The sequence below is a fragment of the Schistocerca serialis genome, chromosome 8 (genome assembly GCF_023864345.2).
Source record: "Schistocerca serialis cubense isolate TAMUIC-IGC-003099 chromosome 8, iqSchSeri2.2, whole genome shotgun sequence".
In the NCBI taxonomy this organism is placed as follows: domain Eukaryota; kingdom Metazoa; phylum Arthropoda; class Insecta; order Orthoptera; family Acrididae; genus Schistocerca; species Schistocerca serialis.
Genome location: NC_064645.1, coordinates 281646500 through 281669267, shown reverse-complemented (window position 1 = coordinate 281669267; position 22768 = coordinate 281646500). Strand labels below are relative to the sequence as shown.

The window sequence follows — 22768 nt, the reverse complement described above, 5'->3', positions numbered from 1 at the left end:
CAATGAGTATTTTTCAGTGTTCGACAGAACCTGTTCTTCTATTGGGATGAAAGAGCTGGAGGATCTCTGGACCAAGTGTACAGCCCACAAAGCAGACTATGTCAAGAAGTAAGATGAGCTATTTATGAAACAAACATTTTTCCTTGCTTTTTTATCAAACCACCCCCTTAGAGCTGTCACAAGGTGCATATATCTTATTGGTATATGTAATTAAACTGTGTACAAATATATTAAGGCTTGATCCACATCGTGATGTACCAGGTGGTAGCAGAAAGTCACTTTGGGTAAGTCTGGAGCCAACCTACATGTCAATATGTTGTGCATAACTGAGTCATTGGAAGGGAACAATATTTTGAATTCAGCAAGATGTTCTGTTTAAAGGATTATTGTATGCATACAGAAGACAGATGGTGGGAAGGTAGCGCCCATGAATCTGAAGGAGAAATGATTGATGCATGGAGGATGTAAATAGTGGGCACCCACAGGCTGCTGTTAAGGCTGCATTTTGTAAAAAGATGGAGCATCTAAAGGAAGTATAGAAGGTGAGGATGAAGTAGTAGTAGTAGTAGTTGTTGTTGTTGTTGTTGTACTCTGAAGATTAGTTTCTTTCCCTCAGGGTCTATTACCAGTGATGAGCATTACACAGCTCTGGATTCTGATGGGAAATGAGGCACCTGTGTACTGTAAATAGTAACAGATATCTCAGTATTTGCAACCAATTATGGAGGAGTTTATTAACCAACATTTGACTGATGGGATAATAGAAGAGAGCAACAGTCCATGGGGAGGAGGGTATGAACTGTGTTTCTGCCCAAGAAGTCTAAGGATAGGTCCAAGAAGTACAGATTCTGTTATGATTACCATTACCTTAATAGTAAGATAGTCAACATATGCATAGCCCAAAAAATAGCCCATACCCCACATCATGGAGACCACCAACAACCTGGGACAGTATCAGTATTTTTCTACCAAAGATTTAAAAAGTGTATACCATCAGTTGGAGGTGGTTCCAAGAATCAACTGAAGACAGCATTCTCAGTACCCTGAAGCCATTATCACTATCGGAAGATGTCATTCAGGTTGAAGAATGCTGCTGTTATGTTTCAGTGATTGTTCCAAGGCATATTGAGCGGACTGCAGCCTCACCGGTGTCTAATCTACCTGAATGATACAACTGTACCCTTGAAAGATGTAGAGGAGTATAGACAATGCTTGAGAGAAGTTTTTATGAGATTGCGAGCAGCACGTCTGACATTAAGTACAGAAACATATAATTTTGTGTTGGAGGAAGTAGGTTCTTTAGGGCATATGATTAGTAAAGTTAGGATGAGAACTGATCTGAGACTGGTATGAGCAGTACAGGATTTCCTGGTTCTGAAATAGAGCTGTAAACATTTTTGGAACTCTCTATTATAGGATATTTGTGAGGGGGTTCGCTGATACAGTGTGACTACTCATACAACAGTTGAAAAAAGGTGCAAAACTGATGTGGATAGAGGAGTGTCAGGATGCATTCAGAAAGATGAAAAAGTTTTAATGCCAAATCCAGTTTTTATTTTTCTGGGTTTTCCAGAAGAAGTTTATACTATTTTGTGACACGTCTGACAATAGTTTGGGGTGCATCCTGAATCAGGAAATCAATGGTGAGGAACATCCTGTGGCTTTCACATCAAGACAATTTAATAGAGCAGAGAACAGTTATTCAAGTATGTGCAAGCAAGGACAGGCAGTGTGTTGTTGATCTCTGAAGATGGGGACAAAATTGTCATGATGATAGAAGAGGGAGAGGGAGAAGATTACAATACATCCAGCCCAGGTGATCTAAAATTGCACCAACACATTTTTGGTGCAGCTATTCATGGGTAGAACAGGACTGGATTGTCCTAGAGACATTATTCAATGTAAACCTTATTTCCATTAAGTGGTTTTACACAGGATTTATTCTGTGTATGATAACATGGTAGTGGTGGTGAATTGCTACAAGATGGAAGGCTCATGGAAGCAAGGCTGATGGAGCTGAGGGGGCAGTAGATTGTTCATTAATGAGACAGCATTTGATATAATGGAGCCAACTTTCCATCTACCAGCCATGGTCATGCGAAAACCCAATTGAACACAAATCAGCCACAACTATACTGACCAGACGAACCACTAGTGGGTGCTCCCAAAGCAGAATCTAACTTTCCTAAACAATATGTTAAAACCAGACCTCATGTAAATTAAAAGCTGCACAAGGACAGATTTCAGCAGAACAACTGATGCAGCATGTTAAGGAATTTAGGGAAGGCCAACGATGAGTGAGCATCATGATAAGCACTGGATCCCTAGAGCATGAAAGTGAGTGGATGTGGAATATTGTAGTGCGAATGCTGATGAGAAATATATGTCCTGCAGTTTAACAAGATATAAGATCGAGAAATGTGCCATGCTTGTCTGCAAGGACAATTTCCAAGACCACATGACTGGCAGGATGGAGAAGTACCATGGCATGATTCATTGTGCTTTCCAAGGGAACTAATGGTCTGTTAAGTGGAGTACAAATGAGCAGCTTAGTTGTGTAAGAGGAAACCTAGAAAATAAGGTTTTGCAAGTTAAATATGGTAACTGAACCTTGTGGATTGGGGCTCTAGGCACCTGTATAACTGAAACTTATGCTGTACATGTGAGATGTGTTGTAGATTCATTTTAAATGAGGCCTAAGGAACTGAGTCTTTTTTGCAGACGGGGGAAGTGTAGTCCACTACGAGTTTTTGGGCAAATCTGTAATAATATATAGAGGAATATTGCAGTAGTCACTGGTAGCTGGTGAGTGAAGATGGTTGTCATTTGATTTACTGTAACTGAGCCATTGAATTATTGCAAGACAGGTCAGGTTTGTTTGGTAAAACCTGCCAGCACACCAGTAATGCACAGTCCTTGCAGTGCAGGCAAGAGTATTCCTCCACAAGCGGGCTCTAGTGGCATTGCTAAGTATATGACTAGAAACAGGGCATTGGCATAACAGATGCACTGATGGCTTGTCTAAGAAGCTAGCATTTTCATAGCAGTTTCATTTATAACCCAGCAGTTCTACCAAGAAATGGGGACTATGTCAGGTAAGGGGACCACATGGAGATGCCAACAGCAACGAGAGTTTAAGTCTTCATTGCAGTACCAGCTTCTTGCAGTAAGTCCACCCCCTTAAAGAAATAGATGCTTACGGTTACGTTGAAGAAAGTGCAGTGTGGCTCATATTAGCATTTCTGAGGCAGGATGCTCAGTAGGCAATGTCTGTGTAGAGGTTGGCTTACTAGTGAACAGAATATGGCTCCATTTTAGGCTTTTACTGTCTGAAAAGTAGAACTGCAAGGGGGAATATCAGCTAGATCTTTACACAAGAAACAATCTGATGGTATGCAATGTACACTAATACGCCAAAACATTGTGACCACAGCCAATCGCAATTATGGATGCTGCCTGATGGTGTTATGAGCATGTGACATGATAACAAAAGTATGTAAACTGGGCAGACAAATGGAGGTTCACCCTAGTGAAGATATGGGCTGCAAATGGGGAAATCCATTGAGATAACCAACTCTGACATACAGCAGATTATTAACATGAACAAGAATCTTGAAAATGGTGAAGCTGGTTGAATGTTCATGTGCTACTGTCATGAGCATCTACAGAAGGAGGTAGAAGGACAGTGAAACTACCACTAGGTGCTAAATGGTTGAACATCCTCAAGTCTTCACAGACCATGGGCTTGACAGGAGGATTTTCTGCTCTGTAAAGTACAATAGATGGTGCTCTGTGGCATCTCTTCTGAAAGAGTACAATTCTGGTGTTCCAGACCACACCTTCCTCATACATTGTTGAACAGGAGCTCTGCAGCAGACCACCCCTATATGTTCACATGTTGACCCAATGACTTTGTCAATTATGATTCCAGTGGGTACAAGACCATATGTATTCAATCGTCAATCAATGGAAACGTGTCGACTTTTTGGGTGACTCACATTTTTGCTACACTAGGGCAATGGTCATCCCCACAAATGCCATCATTGAGGTAAACTGTGGGTCAAAACATGCAGCATGCCATGAATGCAAACTGGTAACAACAGTATTACGCTATGGGAGACATTTTCCTGTGCTTGCATGGGAACTGTGGTAGTACTTGAAGACATGCCGACAGCTGTGCACCACCTGCATCCCTTCATGCTTGGTGTCTTCCCCAAGGGCGATGTCATCTTTCAGCAGTATAATTGTCTATGTCTTGGAGCCAGAACCATGGTACATTGGTTTGAGGAGCATTATAGTGAACTCACGTTGCTGTCTTGGTGAACAAATTTGCCTGATGTAAATCCTATGGAACCCATCTGGGTCCCTATCAGGCACCATCACTGTGTACACAAATCAGTAGCCTGTTGTTTTTGTGAATTACATGATCTGTGCATATACATCTAATGCCACATATCTCCACAAACCTACCAACAAACTGTCAGATCCCTGATACACAGACTCAGTAATGTATTTCATTCCAGAGATGGACAAACAAGCTATTAACCAGTTGGTCATAATGTTTTGGCTCATTGGTGTATGGTTCAAAAACAAACTATGCTATTAGATGAAAAAGCAAGAATTGGATGTTAACATATACAATAAGTACAGCATACACTCTGCAAGAGAGTAAAAGTAATATGTACTGACTTTTAGCACTGTGACACTTGTGACAGCCAGAGCGACAGCACCAGCAGCAGCGAGTACTGTTTGTATAAAGCGTTTATTTTGCATTTTGTTTACGACCTTCCACTAAGGAAGGGGTTCTATTTGTATTTATCTGCTCTGCATAGTAACTAACAGTTCTTGATAAAACTTTACGTAGTTTTCGTGTTAGATTTCTTAGTGTTTTCTTGATCGTTTAGAACAGAAAGCGCCCTAAAACCGTCTTTTGTTTGTTTCGCGGCCGTTAGCCACTAGTCACCTGAATCAGCAGTTGTCTTGTGACAGCCAGAGCGACAGCACCAGCAGCAGCGAGTACTGTTTGTATAAAGCGTTTATTTTGCATTTTGTTTACGACCTTCCACTAAGGAAGGGGTTCTATTTGTATTTATCTGCTCTGCATAGTAACTAACAGTTCTTGATAAAACTTTACGTAGTTTTCGTGTTAGATTTCTTAGTGTTTTCTTGATCGTTTAGAACAGAAAGCGCCCTAAAACCGTCTTTTGTTTGTTTCGCGGCCGTTAGCCACTAGTCACCTGAATCAGCAGTTGTCTTGTGACAGCCAGAGCGACAGCACCAGCAGCAGCGAGTACTGTTTGTATAAAGCGTTTATTTTGCATTTTGTTTACGACCTTCCACTAAGGAAGGGGTTCTATTTGTGTTTATCTGCTCTGCATAGTAACTAACAGTTCTTGATAAAACTTTACGTAGTTTTCGTGTTAGATTTCTTAGTGTTTTCTTGATCGTTTAGAACAGAAAGCGCCCTAAAACCGTCTTTTGTTTGTTTCTCGGCCGTTAGCCACTAGTCACCTGAATCAGCAGTTGTCTTGTGACAGCCAGAGCGACAGCACCAGCAGCAGCGAGTACTGTTTGTATAAAGCGTTTATTTTGCATTTTGTTTACGACCTTCCACTAAGGAAGGGGTTCTATTTGTGTTTATCTGCTCTGCATAGTAACTAACAGTTCTTGATAAAACTTTACGTAGTTTTCGTGTTAGATTTCTTAGTGTTTTCTTGATAGTTTAGAACAGAAAGTGCCCTAAAACCGTCTTTTGTTTGTTTCGCGGCCGTTAGCCACTAGTCACTTGAATCAGCAGTTGTCTTGTGACAGCCAGAGCGACAGCACCAGCAGCAGCGAGTACTGTTTGTATAAAGCGTTTTTGTACTTATTTGCTGCGCTTAGCTTTTAAATAGTTTTTCTGGGAAAACCTAACGTAGTTTTCGCGTCTCGTATTTCAGTGAGTGTTTCTTGATTATCAGAGTAGCTCATCAGAAGATTATCTTGGGAATTTGTCACCGTATAGAGTAGGGTAAACATAGTCATGTGTAGGGACTGTGGTTGTTGTGAGCGGACGCAAGGAGAATTGGCCACTCTTCGGGGGCAGGTGGAGGCTTTGTCTGTTAGGCTCATCGAGCTCGAGGCGCAGGCGTCGGCTTGTAGTGGCGTTGGGGCAACTGTGGTGAGACCTATGCCTACTTCGGTGGCCTTGGAATCACATGGAACCCCTGATGTCGCTGCGTCTTCCGGCAGTGAGCATCTTACCGGTCAGCCATCACTCCAGGGTGAATGGCGGACAGTGGTGGGCTCGCGCGTGCCTGGCCGAAAGGCGAAGGTGGGATCTGGCCGCGTGGCAGCTGCCTTACCCCTTTCCAACAGGTACGGGGTGCTTCCTAGTGGTGATGACATCGTTTCCGAGCCACCACAGGGTGCCTCGCCTGTTGGGCCAGTGGCCGATTCTCCGGCAAGGTCCCGACAGTCACAGAGGGCGGGCCTATTAGTTATAGGGAGCTCCAACGTTAGGCGGGTTATGGAGCCCCTCAGGAAAATAGCGGGTAGGTCGGGGAAGAATGCCAGTGTGCACTCGGTGTGCTTGCCGGGGGGTCTCGTCCGTAATGTGGAGGAGGCCCTTCCGGCAGCTATTGAACGCACTGGGTGTGACCGGCTGCAGATAGTAGCACATGTCGGAACGAATGACGCCTGCCGCTTGGGTTCTGAGGCCATCCTTGGTTCCTTCCGGCGGCTGGCTGATTTGGTGAAGACAACCAGCATCGCACGCGGAGTGCAAGCTGAGCTTAATATCTGCAGCATAGTGCCCAGAGTCGATCGCGGTCCTCTGGTTTGGAGCCGTGTGGAGGGTCTAAACCAGAGGCTCAGACGACTCTGCGACTATAATGGTTGCAAATTCATCGACCTCCGTTATTGGGTGGAGAACTGTAGGGCCCCCCTAGACAGGTCAGGCGTGCACTACACACCGGAAGCAGCTACTAGGGTAGCAGAGTACGTGTGGCGTGCACACGGGGGTTTTTTAGGTTAGAGGGACCCCCCCCTTGGGCGAAACGATAAAATACCTGACGGCTTACCAGAGAGGACATTATCATCGTTGATAAAGAATGTCCGTCCTCAGAGACCAAAAACAGGAAAAGTTAACGTAATATTGGTAAACTGCAGGAGTATCCAGGGCAAGGTTCCTGAATTAGTATCTCTTATTGAAGGAAATAGTGCGCATATAGTATTAGGAACGGAAAGTTGGTTAAAACCGGAAGTGAACAGTAACGAAATCCTAGACACAGAATGGAATATATACCGCAAGGATAGGATAAACGCCAATGGTGGAGGAGTATTTATAGCAGTAAAGAATTCAATAATATCCAGTGAAGTTATTAGCGAATGCGAATGTGAAATAATCTGGGTTAAGTTAAGTATCAAAGGTGGGTCAGATATGATAGTCGGATGCTTCTATAGACCACCTGCATCAGCAACCGTAGTAGTTGAGCGCCTCAGAGAGAACCTGCAGAACGTCGTGAAGAAGTTTCGTGATCATACTATTGTAATAGGGGGAGACTTCAATCTACCAGGTATAGAATGGGATAGTCACACAATCAGAACTGGAGCCAGGGACAGAGACTCTTGTGACATTATCCTGACTGCCTTGTCCGAGAATTACTTCGAGCAGATAGTTAGAGAACCAACTCGTGAAGCTAACGTTTTAGACCTCATAGCAACAAATAGACTGGAACTTTTCGACTCCGTGAATGTAGAAGAGGGTATCAGTGATCATAAGTCAGTGGTTGCATCAATGACTACAAGTGTAATAAGAAATGCCAAGAAAGGAAGGAAAATATATTTGCTTAACAAGAGTGATAGGGCACAAATCACAGAATATCTGAGTGACCACCATCAAACGTTCATTTCTGAGGAAGAGGATGTGGAACAAAAATGGAAAAAATTCAGAAACTTCGTCCAGTACGCCTTAGATAAGTTCGTACCAACTAAGGTCCAAAGCGAGGGGAAAGATCCACCGTGGTATAACAATCATGTACGAAAGGTACTACGGAAACAAAGAAAGCTTCATCATAGGTTTAAGAGTAGTCGAATCATAGCTGATAAGGAAAAGCTGAACGAAGCGAAAAAGAGCGTAAAGAGAGCAATGAGAGAAGCATTCAACGAATTCGAACATAAAACATTGGCAAACAATCTAAACAAGAACCCTAAAAAGTTTTGGTCATATGTAAAATCGGTAAGCGGATCTAAATCCCCTATTCAGTCACTCGTTGACCACGATGGCACCGAAACAGAGGACGACCGAAGAAAGGCAGAAATACTGAATTCAGTGTTCCGAAACTGTTTCACTGCGGAAAATCGTAACACGGTCCCTGACTTCAGCCGTCGCACGGACGCCAAAATGGAAAATATTGAAATAAACGATATCGGAATTGAAAAACAACTGCTATCACTTAGTAGCGGAAAAGCATCCGGACCAGACGAGATACCCTTAAGATTCTACAGTGATTATGCTAAAGAACTTGCCCCCTTTCTATCAGCAATTTATCGTAGATCGCTGGAAGAACGTAAAGTACCTAGCGACTGGAAGAAAGCGCAGGTCGTTCCCATTTTCAAGAAGGGTCATAAATCAGATGCGAATAATTATAGGCCTATTTCGCTTACGTCAATCTGTTGTAGAATAATGGAACATGTTTTGTGTTCTCGTATTATGACGTTCTTAGATAATACGAATCTCCTTCATCATAACCAACATGGATTCCGCAAGCAGAGATCATGTGAAACTCAGCTCGCCCTATTTGCCCAAGAAATTCACAGTGCCGTAGACACTGGCGAGCAGATTGATGCCGTATTCCTGGACTTCAGGAAGGCATTTGATACAGTTCCGCACTTACGTTTAGTGAAAAAAATACGAGCTTACGGAATATCGGACCAGGTTTGTGATTGGATTCAGGATTTCCTAGAAGAAAGGACACAACATGTCATTCTTAACGGTTCAAAATCTGCAGATATAGAGGTAATTTCGGGAGTACCGCAGGGAAGCGTGATAGGACCTTTATTGTTTACAATATACATAAATGACTTAGTTGACAACATCGGTAGCTCCGTGAGGCTATTTGCAGATGACACGGTTGTCTACAAGAAAGTAGCAACATCAGAAGACTCGTACGTACTCCAGGAGGACCTGCAGAGGATTAATGCATGGTGCGACAGCTGGCAGCTTTCCCTAAACGTAGATAAATGTAATATAATGCGCATACATAGGGGCAGAAATCCATTCCAGTACGATTATGCCATAGGTGGTAAATCATTGGAAGCGGTAACGACCGTAAAATACTTAGGAGTTACTATCCGGAGCGATCTGAAGTGGAATGATCACATAAAACAAATAGTGGGAAAAGCAGGCGCCAGGTTGAGATTCATAGGAAGAATTCTAAGAAAATGTGACTCATCGACGAAAGAAGTAGCTTACAAAACGCTTGTTCGTCCGATTCTTGAGTATTGCTCATCAGTATGGGACCCTTACCAGGTTGGATTAATAGAAGAGATAGACATGATCCAGCGAAAAGCAGCGCGATTCGTCATGGGGACATTTAGTCAGCAGGAGAGCGTTACGGAGATGCTGAACAAGCTCCAGTGGCGGACACTTCAAGAAAGGCGTTACGCAATACGGAGAGGTTTATTATCGAAATTACGAGAGAGCACATTCCGGGAAGAGATGGGCAACATATTATTACCGCCCACATATATCTCGCGTAATGATCACAACGAAAAGATCCGAGAAATTAGAGCAAATACGGAGACTTACAAGCAGTCGTTCTTTCCACGCACAATTCGTGAATGGAACAGGGAAGGGGGAGATCAGATAGTGGTACAATAAGTACCCTCCGCCACACACCGTAAGGTGGCTCGCGGAGTATAGATGTAGATGTAGATGTAGATGTACTTCATTCTGATGAGTCTGTATAAGTCTGTATTGAGTAGTTTGACATTTCTGTTACAGAGATACAAAAATATATCACTGGAAGTTTACCTGAAATCCTAATGCACACTTCCCAATGGCAAACTGTGCAGTGTTGGTTCGATCCAAACAGTCAACACAATTCACTCTAATGACACCAGTTTGAAGGCGTCTTCCAAAACTAAGTTCATTCTTATCAACAAGACCAAGTATTGCATGAGAATTCTGAGTGTAGTATGGCGACTGATTGTGAAATATTCCAGTTTTACATACAGTTGTGTGGGCAATGTCACCAAGACGCCCCATTACGTTGGCCTCTTTCCTGGAATAGACATTGGTTCAAGATAATTTTCTAACATACCATACACCCACAGATTCAGAGAACAAACATTAAAAACCAGGTCACACACAAACACTGATATACACATAAATGTTGTGGGTACACAAAAGAAATGTACAAATAAATACTTGTTTATAACCTTATATTATCTTTTTAAGATCTTATCCATTATTGCTTACGTAATCTGGTGCCTACTTCAAAGAAAGTATTAATGTCTGAACAAATGGCATAACTTTATCAAGACTGTAAATAAACTTAAATGTTCATTTGGAGTATAGAATTGGAAAGAATAAAGAATGCTAGTTCATAGATGAATCCTCGAGTTACTTCATGAGGTAATCTCAGGTAGCTCAAATGGTACAGCACTGCCAATATGAGGCTTGGCGTGTTGTTCAGTTTAAACTAAGCACATATAATCAAGAAAAGATGTCAAATTTCTGCCTTTCACAACAATTTAAGCTGTCTCTGTGCTAGCAGGAAAAGATAAAGCAAATCACAGAGGAAAGAAACATTCTTCTGAACTCTTGATGTTCTTGCAGCAAAGAGGTGATGGTCTTTAATTATATCCTAAAAGGAAATCAACATCACCCACATCTTAGCCACATCTTATAAAGTAATGCCTCAGTCTTTGGCTGTGTCTGTAGTTTCCTTTTAGGAACTGTTGCACTCTTAAATATATGATTAACACCCATATGAAGGGGCAGGGGGAGAGGGTGGGGCAATTGTAAGGCTTGTTTTAGGCATTTCACTCAGCCCCTACCATGAACATTTTTCAGCAGTCTCATTCTTATGACAAAATATACAATAAACTGAAGTGCAAAATGGCTTATGAAAGGACAAATATGAGGCCATCTTTTAAGCTTTTACAAAATCAATAAAAAAATCATTTTTGATACATATCATTTTACTGTTTCTCAAAATATTTACCTTCACAATTTATACACTTCAGTATGGGTTTGAACTGATTCTGGAAACATTTTTTTCCCCATGATGTTGGTATCACAAAAACAATGTTTAGAAAGGGTTCAAGGGCTTCTTCACATGATGAGAACTGCTGTCCATGCATTTTTTGTTTGACATACGACAAGAAAAGCATAGTTGTTAGGTGACATATCAGGTCAATGCAGACACTGAGACAATTATTTGGAATTTATCTGTGTCTAATAATCATTTCTTTGCTGTTGTGTGTGACATGATGAATGATATGACATTTTCGGTTTTCCACCCTGATGTCGCATTGATTTGTTGCAAATAAATTGTATATCATTCAGCATTCAACAATTTTCTTGAAAGTGTTTCGCGAACAAACCACTTCTTCTGTTTCCATTAATGTTGGAACACCCAAAAAGTTGATTGCCGCTTGCTCTGTACCATTCTTCTGCAGAGTTCTGAGAAGCTGGTGTCTCGGGGAAGAATCAAGTTGGCACATATGGTGAAACAGGCACCAACGTCACAACTGTCATGTTGTAGAGCATTATGTGTTGTTTCACAGGTGGCTCTCCCTTTAATAGTATATATTTTGCAAGTTACAGGGCTGGTATAAGTTATGGTAGGAGGGTTGCAGAGGGCAAGTCTTACAGTGGGTGTGGTCACAATTGTAAGAGCCATAGGATGGGGAAATGGGTGCAGACGGAGCATAGTGTTCGACAAGGATATTGTGGAGATTGGAGGGTGACGAAAAGCTATTCTAGATATGGTGGACAAAATGTCAGAGCCTTGTCGAAGTAGCTGATACATTCAAAAGCAGAATAATAGCAAGTGTCAGGAGGCGTACTCCTAAGTTGTTTTTTGGAGGGATCAGCAGTATGAGGAATGTATGTGATAACCTGGGAAATCTGCTTCTGAACAAGGCTGAGTTACCAGTGGTGTGCTCCAAAGCTGTTTTTTGGAGGGATCAGCAGTACCAGGATTGGATGTGATGGCCCAGAAAATCTGCTTTTGAAGTAGGCTGATGGGGTAATTACCTCCAGTGAAGACTGATGTGAGAATGGTGGTGTATTGCTGTAAAGTTTCTGCATCTGAACAAATATGTTTGCCTCGAATGCTGAAGCTGTGTTGTGAATAGAAGTGTGTAGCTGACCTCTGGTGAGGATTGAGTTAACATCAAGGAAAATTGCATGGGATTCAGAACAGGGCCATGTGAAATTTAATTGGGAGAATTTATTTAGAGATTCCCAGAATTTCAGCAAGTCAGCCCCACCACGAGTCTGTAACGCAGCCATCAATGTATTTAAACCAAACCAGGGGCTTGAAGGCTTATGGATTCCAGAAAAGCCCTCTACAAGCAACCCCTGAAAAAGTAGGCATAGGAAGGAGCCTTTCTGGTTCTCATGACATTGCCCCTTATCTGTTTGTATGTCTGCCCCTCAAAGATAAAGCAGTACTTGGTAAGTATAAAGTTGATTAAAGTGAGCAGGAAGGATGTCACCAGTTTCAAATCAGATGGGTGCTGACTGACGTAATGTTCAGCAGCAGACAGACCATGTACACGGGGGATGATGATAAAGGGAGGTGGCATAATTGTGATAATATAGGTGTGTGGTGGGAGCTGGACATGCACAGCTTTCATATGATCTAGGAAATGGTTAATGTCTTTAATACAGAGGGAAAGAAACTATAGTTTGCAGGTTTTGAGCACATATGGCAAATATATATTTGGTGGGTGCTTGAAAGCCAGCAACTATGGAATGGCCAGGGTGATGAGTCTGTGGATCTTAGGTAGAAGGTAAAAGGTGGGTGTTCAGTCTGGTTGTGGCAAGGAGTTCTATGGATTTAAGTGTTAGTCCTTGTGAGGGACCTGATGTTTTAAAAAGGGATTGCAGTCAGTTTGAATCACAGGGATGGGATCTTGATGGCAGATGCTGTATGTAGAAGTGTCAGATAGTTGGCATAATCCTTCGCTTACATACTCCCTTCGGCCAAGAACCACAGTGGTAGATCCTGTCCACTGGGAAGATAGTGATGGACTCATCAGTTTTTAGTGAATGAAGAGCCTAGAGGTCTGCAAATGACAGGTTAGGGCTGCATTGTAGTGATCTGAGGGAGGGTTGTGAAGCAATGCTGGGTGTAAGGAATTCTTGGAAGGCTTAGGCTTATAAGGGATGATTTTGAGGTAGTGATGGTGGATCAAGCTGGGATTGTGATCAAACTGTTCAAGGCGAGATTCATTGTGAGGTTTGCTAGAGGGAAGGTTTTGGGACTGGGTTGGAAATTGATATTTCCAGTTGCCATCATAAGTTAAGGAAAGTAAGTCCTTCGCCAAAGCAACATGATTAAATGCAGGTATAGGGCTGAATGTAAGATCCTCTGGGTAATTCAGATAATTCAGGAGGTGAGTGTGTCTTAGTGAGAAGTTGAGAACACTATACTGTTGTGACTGGTTCTTGTGATCATCAGTTATCATTAGTCTGGGAGAAAGTGGTGAAGGCTGGGGTTGCTGTCTGAAATTGGTTTGGTGGATGATACCATCTAAGGAAACATGAGTGGCACACAACAGCAGGATTTTGCAGAAGGATGAGAGTTGTCTGGTGGAGTGGAAATTAGGAGATAAGGCATATTGCTCACTTCTATCACATACAATGCACTTAGCTTTCTGCTCTTATTAACTTGTGCATGATGTTTAGGCAGCAATCCCTGTCTTGCATATTGCCCTATCTTCTATCTTTAGGCTCTCAGTTTTTCAAATATTGTCCATTACACTCCCCAACAACCAGTCTTTCCCTCTCATCCCATCCAGTAAATCTCCCTGACCTGCAGTTCTGGCCAACTTTTCTGAACTCTCCCCATTTCCCAAACCTCATCAGTCCTTTTCCTTCACCCCTCTTCCTCCCCCCTCAACCCTTCCACCAGAAAAATAGCCACTGACTCTGAGAACTTGTTAATTTTAATATCATTATGTGTGTTTTCTCCTGCAACCAAGTGGTGAGTAGATTTTTTATCTATACAACTACATTTTAGTGCAAACTTTGGTATGCCTAAAGGATGCCTATAACTTTTCGTCAACCTTCCCACAATTAATCACTGATGGAAGGTCAATCACACAAAATTCTGCAAACAAATTGTATAACATTTTTTGTTAAGACAACTGAGTATTAAGAGTTAAACAAAGTGATTCAAGGCATTGTTGTTGAGTTAGGCCTTTACAAAAATCATTATAATCATCCAATGAAAGCTTTCACATGAAACTTGCATTTTTTTCACAGCACTGTCTCTTTAAATACTTACTGTAAACATGCCACTAACCTAATTTTGAATTTTATTATTTTAATAATAACAAATGAAAATTTTTAAAGCAATTGTAGCATTACATCTCAACGGTGATATGTAACTGTCATTCATAAAGACCTAAAAAGTGACTCTCATGTTCTCTGACAATTGCAATGGAGACTTTTCAGCATTTTTTACTGCCATGACCACAACTGTCAGCTATAAAGAATGGCCAAAAAGTCTCTGCAGTAGCCTTGCCTATTGCACTGTCAGTAAACATGCTCTGTAATATAACAACAAGAGCTTTTACTTGTTCCATCTCTTGGCAGTGTGTCAATGAGAAAAAAGTGCCCCAGAACATCAAGCACACCTATTTCTGAGCTAAGACTTGTCTGCATGAATTTGGCCTTCTGTGATAATCAAGTTTGACACCAATGCATTAATTTGTGTATGGTTTCCATGATAAAGTTACCAATCTAAATTTCGTTATATGTGATAATTCTGTCCCTGGCACCCACAATAATAAAATGATGGTTCTCCATAGTGACCAGCCACATTTTATCCACAGCTACTCATTGCACTTATCATCAAGGACATTTTGATTATCCATGGAAAAATAACTAGTATCAACAATGTTTCATCTGCTGGCTTCTGATGCCTTGTTTACATATTCCACATAAGTGACTGTACAATTTGATTGGTACTACATGCTGTGTGCTCAAAATTTTTATCACAGATCTAAGCTTGTAACGAGCAGGAGAAGTAACCAGTGGGATAATTCTCAGCTGATATGGTGAGTGAACAGAAATTGCCAACTGTCTCATAAGGTAGCAATATTCTTTATATTCTTTATCTTTCACATTTCTCATCCCCCCTTCCCCTCCCCCTCCTCCTCCTCCTCCTCCTCCTCCTCCTCTTTCTTACATGTATTAGACATCTGCCAGTTACATCCCCTTTGTTAAATTATTGATCTTTCAACCTTTTCCTTGGTCTTACTGAAGATCTTCTGCACACTGGGTAATAATTGGTCATTAGTTTTAGTACTCTGCCATTTTCCATTTTTGTGACATGATCCTTCCTGTTGTTTCTGTATTCTTTAATCTGCTCATTTCAGCTTTTCACTCCCAGTTTTCTCCGATACCAGCATCCCTCCACCTGTCAGCTAGTGTCTACCCAACTACTCTTCTCAGGAATTACATCTCAGATGCTTGTACTTCATTTCTTTTTGTTATAATCCTCATTTTCACATGCTATGGTTGATACTGACATCATTTTGTAGAACTTAGGTAGTGTTTCCTTTCTTACTTTAGTTCTGAGAGTTCATTAATTATTCAGCTAATGTGATCAAGTCTTTTTATTTTCTTTTGTTTGTCCATTTCTCTCATGAATGAGATAGTATTTACTAAGAAGTTGAGCTAATTTACTCTTTCTGTTTTCTGACTGTTTATTATTATTTTGCTGGCCTCTGAAAATCATAAAATTTATTTTCTTTGAAGATACAATATATCATAATTATGATTTGGCTGTTGTGGATAAAATATGAGCAACTGTCTGGAGTGTGTTCTCACTATCAGCAATCACAATTTGATCAGCAGCAAAAAGTAATGTCATGGAATAATTCCTTTTGTTGAAGTCATGAGTTTAAAAATTAATTTACTTATCCATTGCCTCAGCACAGTGTCAGCATAAAAATTAAAGAACAAATGGAGACAAACTGCATTCTTGTCTTACTTCCAAATTTTTCTTGATTTTAGATTTTCCGTTTCCTGCAATGGCAATTGCTGATACTAAAATTAAATTTCAGACATTAATTTACCACTGCCAGTAGCACCATCTCTCAAATGCTCTCCTCAATACTGAAAGAATGCATTATTTGCTTAATGATAGGTACTATGTATAACACATGGTCTGCATTAACTGTACTCTGATACTCACCCCTTAAATATGCGTGCCATATCAAAACTAATGTATTGTATTTGATGATCAGGAGGTAGAAACTGATTTAAATAGGCAATGGCTGTACTAAATTCTTCACTCAACATGCTTTCATGTTTTTTCTTCTCTCTCTTTTTTACAAGGTTCAGTATTATTATTGGAGCACCATAACGCTGGAACAATTGATTGAAGTGTTCACCTGAACAAAGAATAACGAAACATTAGTATGAAAGTGTTCAATAACTGAGGAGTACAAGTGGGAGAAGATAACTGGAGACTTCAGCTGTAAACAATGGTGAGCAACACTTTATAGGAAACTGAGATATTGTATGCAAAACATAGTAAGTGATGCATTTTAGTTCTATTAGTTAATGTTCCATAATAATCTGAGGGATAGCAGCTCTACTGCAAAATTTGGATTCTAGCTAGTGGTGACATTGGCAGGATGTGGGCAAGTAAACAGCGGCAACTACCACAAACATGGCTGTCTATTGTCATAACAGATGCAGTGCTCATGCCTCGAAAATGCTTTCCAGGAATGAGCCTGTACGAATCGGAGGATGATGTGGATACATATGACTCTGATAAATATCCTGCATGGATTCCTGAATGGAAACACACATCAAAAGGTGTTACTCCTCATGTAAATGTGCATATTTCATCAAGCAATAAACAATGTTAAGTCATGTCAGTTACCATAGTTTACACGTGACAGTGGGATGACAGCCATGTTAAGCACCATCCTTAACATTGTGGACATGCTGTAGTAAGATTACTTGCATTGGTTTCTTATAAAGCATTATCCATAGTTGTATCCACACCTTGAAAACCATACACCCTATAACAAGCCCATATCAACAGAGCACCAATGAGCTGCGTATAGGACCTTTAATTATGCTCTGTGATGTATTTTGTTTAAATAATTTCTTTTTATGTTTCTCTTCTTGCCTCGAAGGAGACACACTTCTCTTTCACCTTTAGTTATGACTAGACACCCTTTCCATTACAGGTGGAGCAACCATTTTGTAATGTGTAACATAGGAAGTGCAAAATGGCTAAGCAGGAGTGGCTGGAGGACAAATGTAGGGATGCAGAAGCATACATCACCACCTACAGGAAAACTAAAGAGACCTTTGGAGAAAAGAGAACCACCTGCATGAATATCAAGAGCTGAGATGGAAAACCAGTCCTAGGCAAAGAAGGGAAAGCAGAAAGATGGAAGGAGTATCTAGAGGTCTATACAAGGGAGATGTACTTGAGGGCAATATTATGGAAGTGGAAGAAGATGTAGATGAAGGTGAAATGGGAAATACAATACTGCGTAGAGAGTTTGACAGAGCACTGAAAGACTAAGTCGAAACGAGGCCCCGGGAGTAGACAATATTCCATTAGAACTACTGACAGCCTTGGGAGAGCCAGCCCTAACAAAACTCTACCATCTGGTGAACAAGATGTATGAGACAGGCGAAATACCCTCAGACTTCAAGAAGAATATAATAATTCCAATCCCAAAGAAAGCAGGTGTTGACAGATGTGAAAATTACCCAATATCAATTTAATAAGTCACGGCTGCAAAATACTAAAGCGCAGTCTTTACAGACGAATGGAAAAAACTGGTAGAAGCCGACCTCGGGGAAGATCAGTTTGGATTCCGTAGAAATGTTGGAACACGTGAGGCAATACTGATGCTACGACTTATCTCAAAAGATAGATTAAGGAAGAGCAAACCTACATTTCTAGAGAAAGCTTTTGACAATGTTGACTGGAATACTCTCTTTCAAATTCTGAAGGTGGTTGGAGTAAAATACAGGGAGCGAAAGGTATTTACAATTTGTACAGAAACTGGATGGCAGTTATAAGAGTTGAGGGACATGAAAGTGAAGCAGTGGTTGGGAAGGGAGTGAGACAGGGTTGTAGCCTGTCCCTGATGTTATTCAATCTGTATTTTGAGCAAGCAGTGAAGGAAACAAAATAAAAATTCAGAGTAGAAATTAAAATCCATGGAGAAGAAATAAAAACTTTGAGGTTCGCCGATGACATTGTAATTCTGTCAGAGACAGCAAAGGACCTGGAAGAGCAGTTAAATGGAATGGACAGTGTCTTGAAAGGAGGATATAAGATGAACATCAACAAAAGCAAAACAAGGATAATGGAATGCAGTCAAATTAAATCAAGTGAAGCTGAAGGAATTAGATTAGGAAATGAAACACTGAAAGTAGTAGATGAGTTTTGCTATTTGGGGAGCAAAATAACTGATGACGCTCGAAGTAGAGAGGATGTAAAATGTAGACTGGTGAGAACAAAAAAAGCTTTCTGAAGAAGAGAAATTTGTTAACATAGGTATAGATTTAAGTGTCGGGAAGATCTTTCTGAAAGTATTTGTATGGAGTGTAGCCATGTATGGAAGTGAAACACGGACAATAAACAGTTTAGGCAAGAAGGGAATAGAAGCTCTTGAAATGTGTTTCTACAGAAGAATGCTGAAGATTAGATGAGTAGATCACATAACTAATGAGGATGTACTGCATAGAGTTGGAGAAAAGAGAAATTTGAGCTACAACCTGACTAGAAGGAAGGATCAGTTGGTAGGACACATTCTGAGGCATCGAAGGATCACCAAGTTCATACTGGAGGGAAGAGTGGCGGGGGGGGTGGGGGGGGGGGGGGTGGGGGGTAAAAATTATAAAGGGAGACCAAGAGATAAATACAGCAAGCAGATTCAGAAGGATGTAGGTTGCAGTAATTACTTGGAGATGAACAGGCTTGCACAGGATAAAGTAGCATGAAGACCTGCAACAAACCAGTCTTTGGACTGAATACCACAACAACAACATTTATGTAAATGTTATAAAATATATTTAAGTTAATTCAATCAGAAATTAACTTAAATATATTATACAATATTTACATAAATGATATTGTTGTGGAAATATCATAAAATACATTTAAGAATGCTGAAGATTAGATGGGCAGATCATGTAATTAATGAGGAGGTACTGAACAGAATTGGAGAGAATAGGAATTTGTGGCACAACTTGACTAGAAGAAGGGATCAGTTCGTAGGACGTGTTCTGAGGCATCAAGGGATCACCAATTTAGTACTGAAGGGCAGTATGGAGCATAGAAGTCATAGAGGGAGACCAAGAGATGAATACACTATGCAGATTCAGAAGCATGTAGGTTGCAGTAGTTACTTGGAGATGATGAGGCTTTCACAGGATAGAGTAGCATGGAGAGCTGCATCAAACCAGTCTCTGGACTGAAGACAACGACAACAATTCAATCAGTGTTCTAATAATTTAATTAACATTAATCACCACTATATTAGATAATTACCCACATTTCTTATTACAGCTTTTGGATTGTCTGTGGGACTGTTGCCATATGCCAATAACAAAGAGATGCATTTGGCTAGTGGAAATTGTCAATGCTGTTAGCACAATTTGTACAGCCAAGAACCCCATCTTCTCAAATGTTTAGTTTGAGTATTTCAAAGTCCAATAGCTTCAAATTATTCTGCCATTATTTCAGTTTCAAATAACATGGCCATGGCATTTCTTGGTTAAAGAGGAAATGGCACAACTGCTAACATTTTCTTAATAAGATCACAGGCCTTCCAGTTAACCCCACACACTTACACTGTTGTGTAAGTAAGATGCTTCTTTATAACTGATTCTCCCATTTTAGATAAATGTTATTGCAATCACTAATTCTGAAATCCATTCTTCACTTAAAACTTCCGGGCTGATAGGCCATGGTCGAAGTATAAAAATGTCTCCTGACATTTCGTCTCCGACTGCGGTACTATGAACTATCAATGGTTGGATTTTACTTTTGTGCATGAAAATATTCTGGAATATGCAGAGGATTTGTAGAGCTTATAGCTCTGAATTTTTATAGATTTAGGGGAAGATCACAGAAATGTATCCTTCCAAAGATGCACCCGACCCTGACATTCTGCAAGCAGATGCAGTCGATGCAAACTATCAGCAGATCTGACAGCCCGGAAGTTTTAAGTGAAGACAATACCGGCCATGAAAGTTTACATTGTATGATCTGAAATCCATTATCCAACCAGTGAATCTCTCATAGGATTATCGGGTAAAAATCACTGCCCCCTTTTCATGTCATCCCTTCTTGATAAAAGAACATATAAACTGAGAAAATACATGAGGGAGGAAGAAACAGTTATAACACAAAAGTCAAATGTGTACTGCCTGCTTACGCACATTAGTACGGCATTTAAATAGCCTATAAGGCCCATGTTTGTGTATATTTATAAGTGATGTATGGATGAATACGTACTATGAACTATCAATGGTTGGATTTTACTTTTGTGCATGAAAATATTCTGGAATATGCAGAGGATTTGTAGAGCTTATAGCTCTGAATTTTTATAGATTTAGGGGAAGATCACAGAAATGTATCCTTCCAAAGATGCACCAGACCCTGACATTCTGCAAGCAGATGCAGTCGATGCAAACTATCAGCAGATCTGACAGATATGTCACAGGAGGGTAAAACAAGGAGGTACCCAGAGCAAATGAAGAAAAAGAGAAATGAATATATAACATATAAAGGCAAGAGGGGCAGTGATGTATGAAAATGTATAGGCCCCCTGCTTGAATGCTCTATAAAGGATTCCAAGCACATAAGTGAAGAAGACATGCCACACATATTCAAGAATTACTGGCAGCTTAATGGCTATGATAAGCAAAATGCATAACTACAATGTTGTTTAGGGTCAAAAAGTGTTATCTGTAAAAGCACTTTCCACATTTGTATTTTGAAGACGTTTCACAGTAATGTTTTGTTGACTAGCCCAACAAGTAAACAATGGTAACTGATGTTAAGTGCTCTTGGTGAGCAAATAACAACGTTAAGCACCAACTGGTGAAATTTTAAGAACAGAATTGTGGGTAGAGCTTATCATTTTTAATAACATGTCCTTGCAGTAGATATATGTGAAAACAATGATGTATCTGGATAGAAGAAGATGTACATGCAATATCTTATTTATGGAAATTTACTGAAACTTTACAGTGCATTTTCTCAAAACAGTCAAAATGCCACTTACAATTGTTTACAACTGATGTCTTCAATTATGGATAGATATGGTGGAAATCACAGAATATCTAAAATAATGGACGATAAATGGAAAAATAAGTTATCTAATATGTAATGTTGCTGGTGTTTTCAGAAGTAAGGTGTTCCATAGATACAGCAACATAACAACTTAACCAACTGAAGACACAAACAGCAAAGGATGGATTTTGAATCTACTGTGAGAAGACACACTTCATGACAAACATAAAATCAGTTTCAAGAAAACTGAAAGTTGGAATAGGAAAAATTAAACAGGCAGAAAAGTTTAAATACCTAAGTGAATGGGTACACCCTAACTTATAAGAGGAAGAAACATTCATGTTGTGCATTAACATAATTGAAATGGCCTACCAGCTAACTAAAGGCATCTCTTAGATTGGTGCATAATTTCATAGTGTTGTTGTTTCACATGTTGGTATTCCTCCACTTGCTATGGGTTTATTTAACAATTATCATTATTTATTTGTAGTTCACTGTTGCTTTTTGAGTTTACATATGCTCATTTTGTCATTTGGAGACAGTGAGTGGAGTTGTGGACACTAGAAAATGAAAAGCCAGGTGGAGAAATCAGAACATTTCCAACGTCATCTTCTGTCAGTTCAATACAAAGGTGACAGCGACAAAGCAGCCAGAAATATTTGCACCATGCATTGGGATAATGCTATTGGAGAGAGCAAGAAAATGGTTCTCTCATTTTAAGGAGGATCATATTGACATTAGTGACTCTCCACATTCAGGAAGACCTTTGGGGTTTGATGAAGATCATTTGCACACATTAATCCACAATGATCCATGTCAGTGAACTCAAGAACTAGCAAATGGGATGAACTATGATTATTCAACAATCATGTGACATTTGCATGCAATGTGGAAAATTCAGAAATCAGGATTATACGCAGCACATGCTCTGAGTAAAAATCACAAATATAAGAGGGTGGGCATAGGTGCATCTCTGCTTGCTTGTCATCAATTGGCTAGTGAACAACACTGATCATTCCTATTTTCTATCACTACTGGTGGTGAGAAATGATGTCTTTATACTAACATAAGTAAAAGAATGGAATGATTGAGCCCAAACAAAGTTGCAACTCCCTGTACAAAGACCTGTGTGCATCAAAAAAAGGTAATGTTAGGCATCTGCTGAAACAGTGATGGTGTGGTTTACCAAAAATTGCTTCCCTGAGGTGTAACCATCACTGCTGATATTTCTTGTCAACAACTGAGATGTCATGGAGTCA

The 22768-nt window shown here is 40.3% G+C and overlaps 1 protein-coding gene across 3 annotated transcripts in view; it reads right to left on the bottom strand.

Annotated features, from left to right (window-relative positions):
* LOC126416306 (polyphosphoinositide phosphatase) overlaps nt 1-22768 on the bottom strand; it is a 181799-nt gene that overhangs the window by 66522 nt on the left and 92509 nt on the right. For all 3 annotated transcript variants that reach the window (XM_050083966.1, XM_050083967.1, XM_050083968.1), the window contains 2 exons: nt 16425-16623; nt 10016-10265 (listed from right to left, as the gene is read on the bottom strand). In XM_050083966.1, the coding sequence (XP_049939923.1) occupies nt 10016-10265; nt 16425-16623 (449 nt within the window). The remainder of the gene's footprint in view (nt 1-10015; nt 10266-16424; nt 16624-22768) is intronic.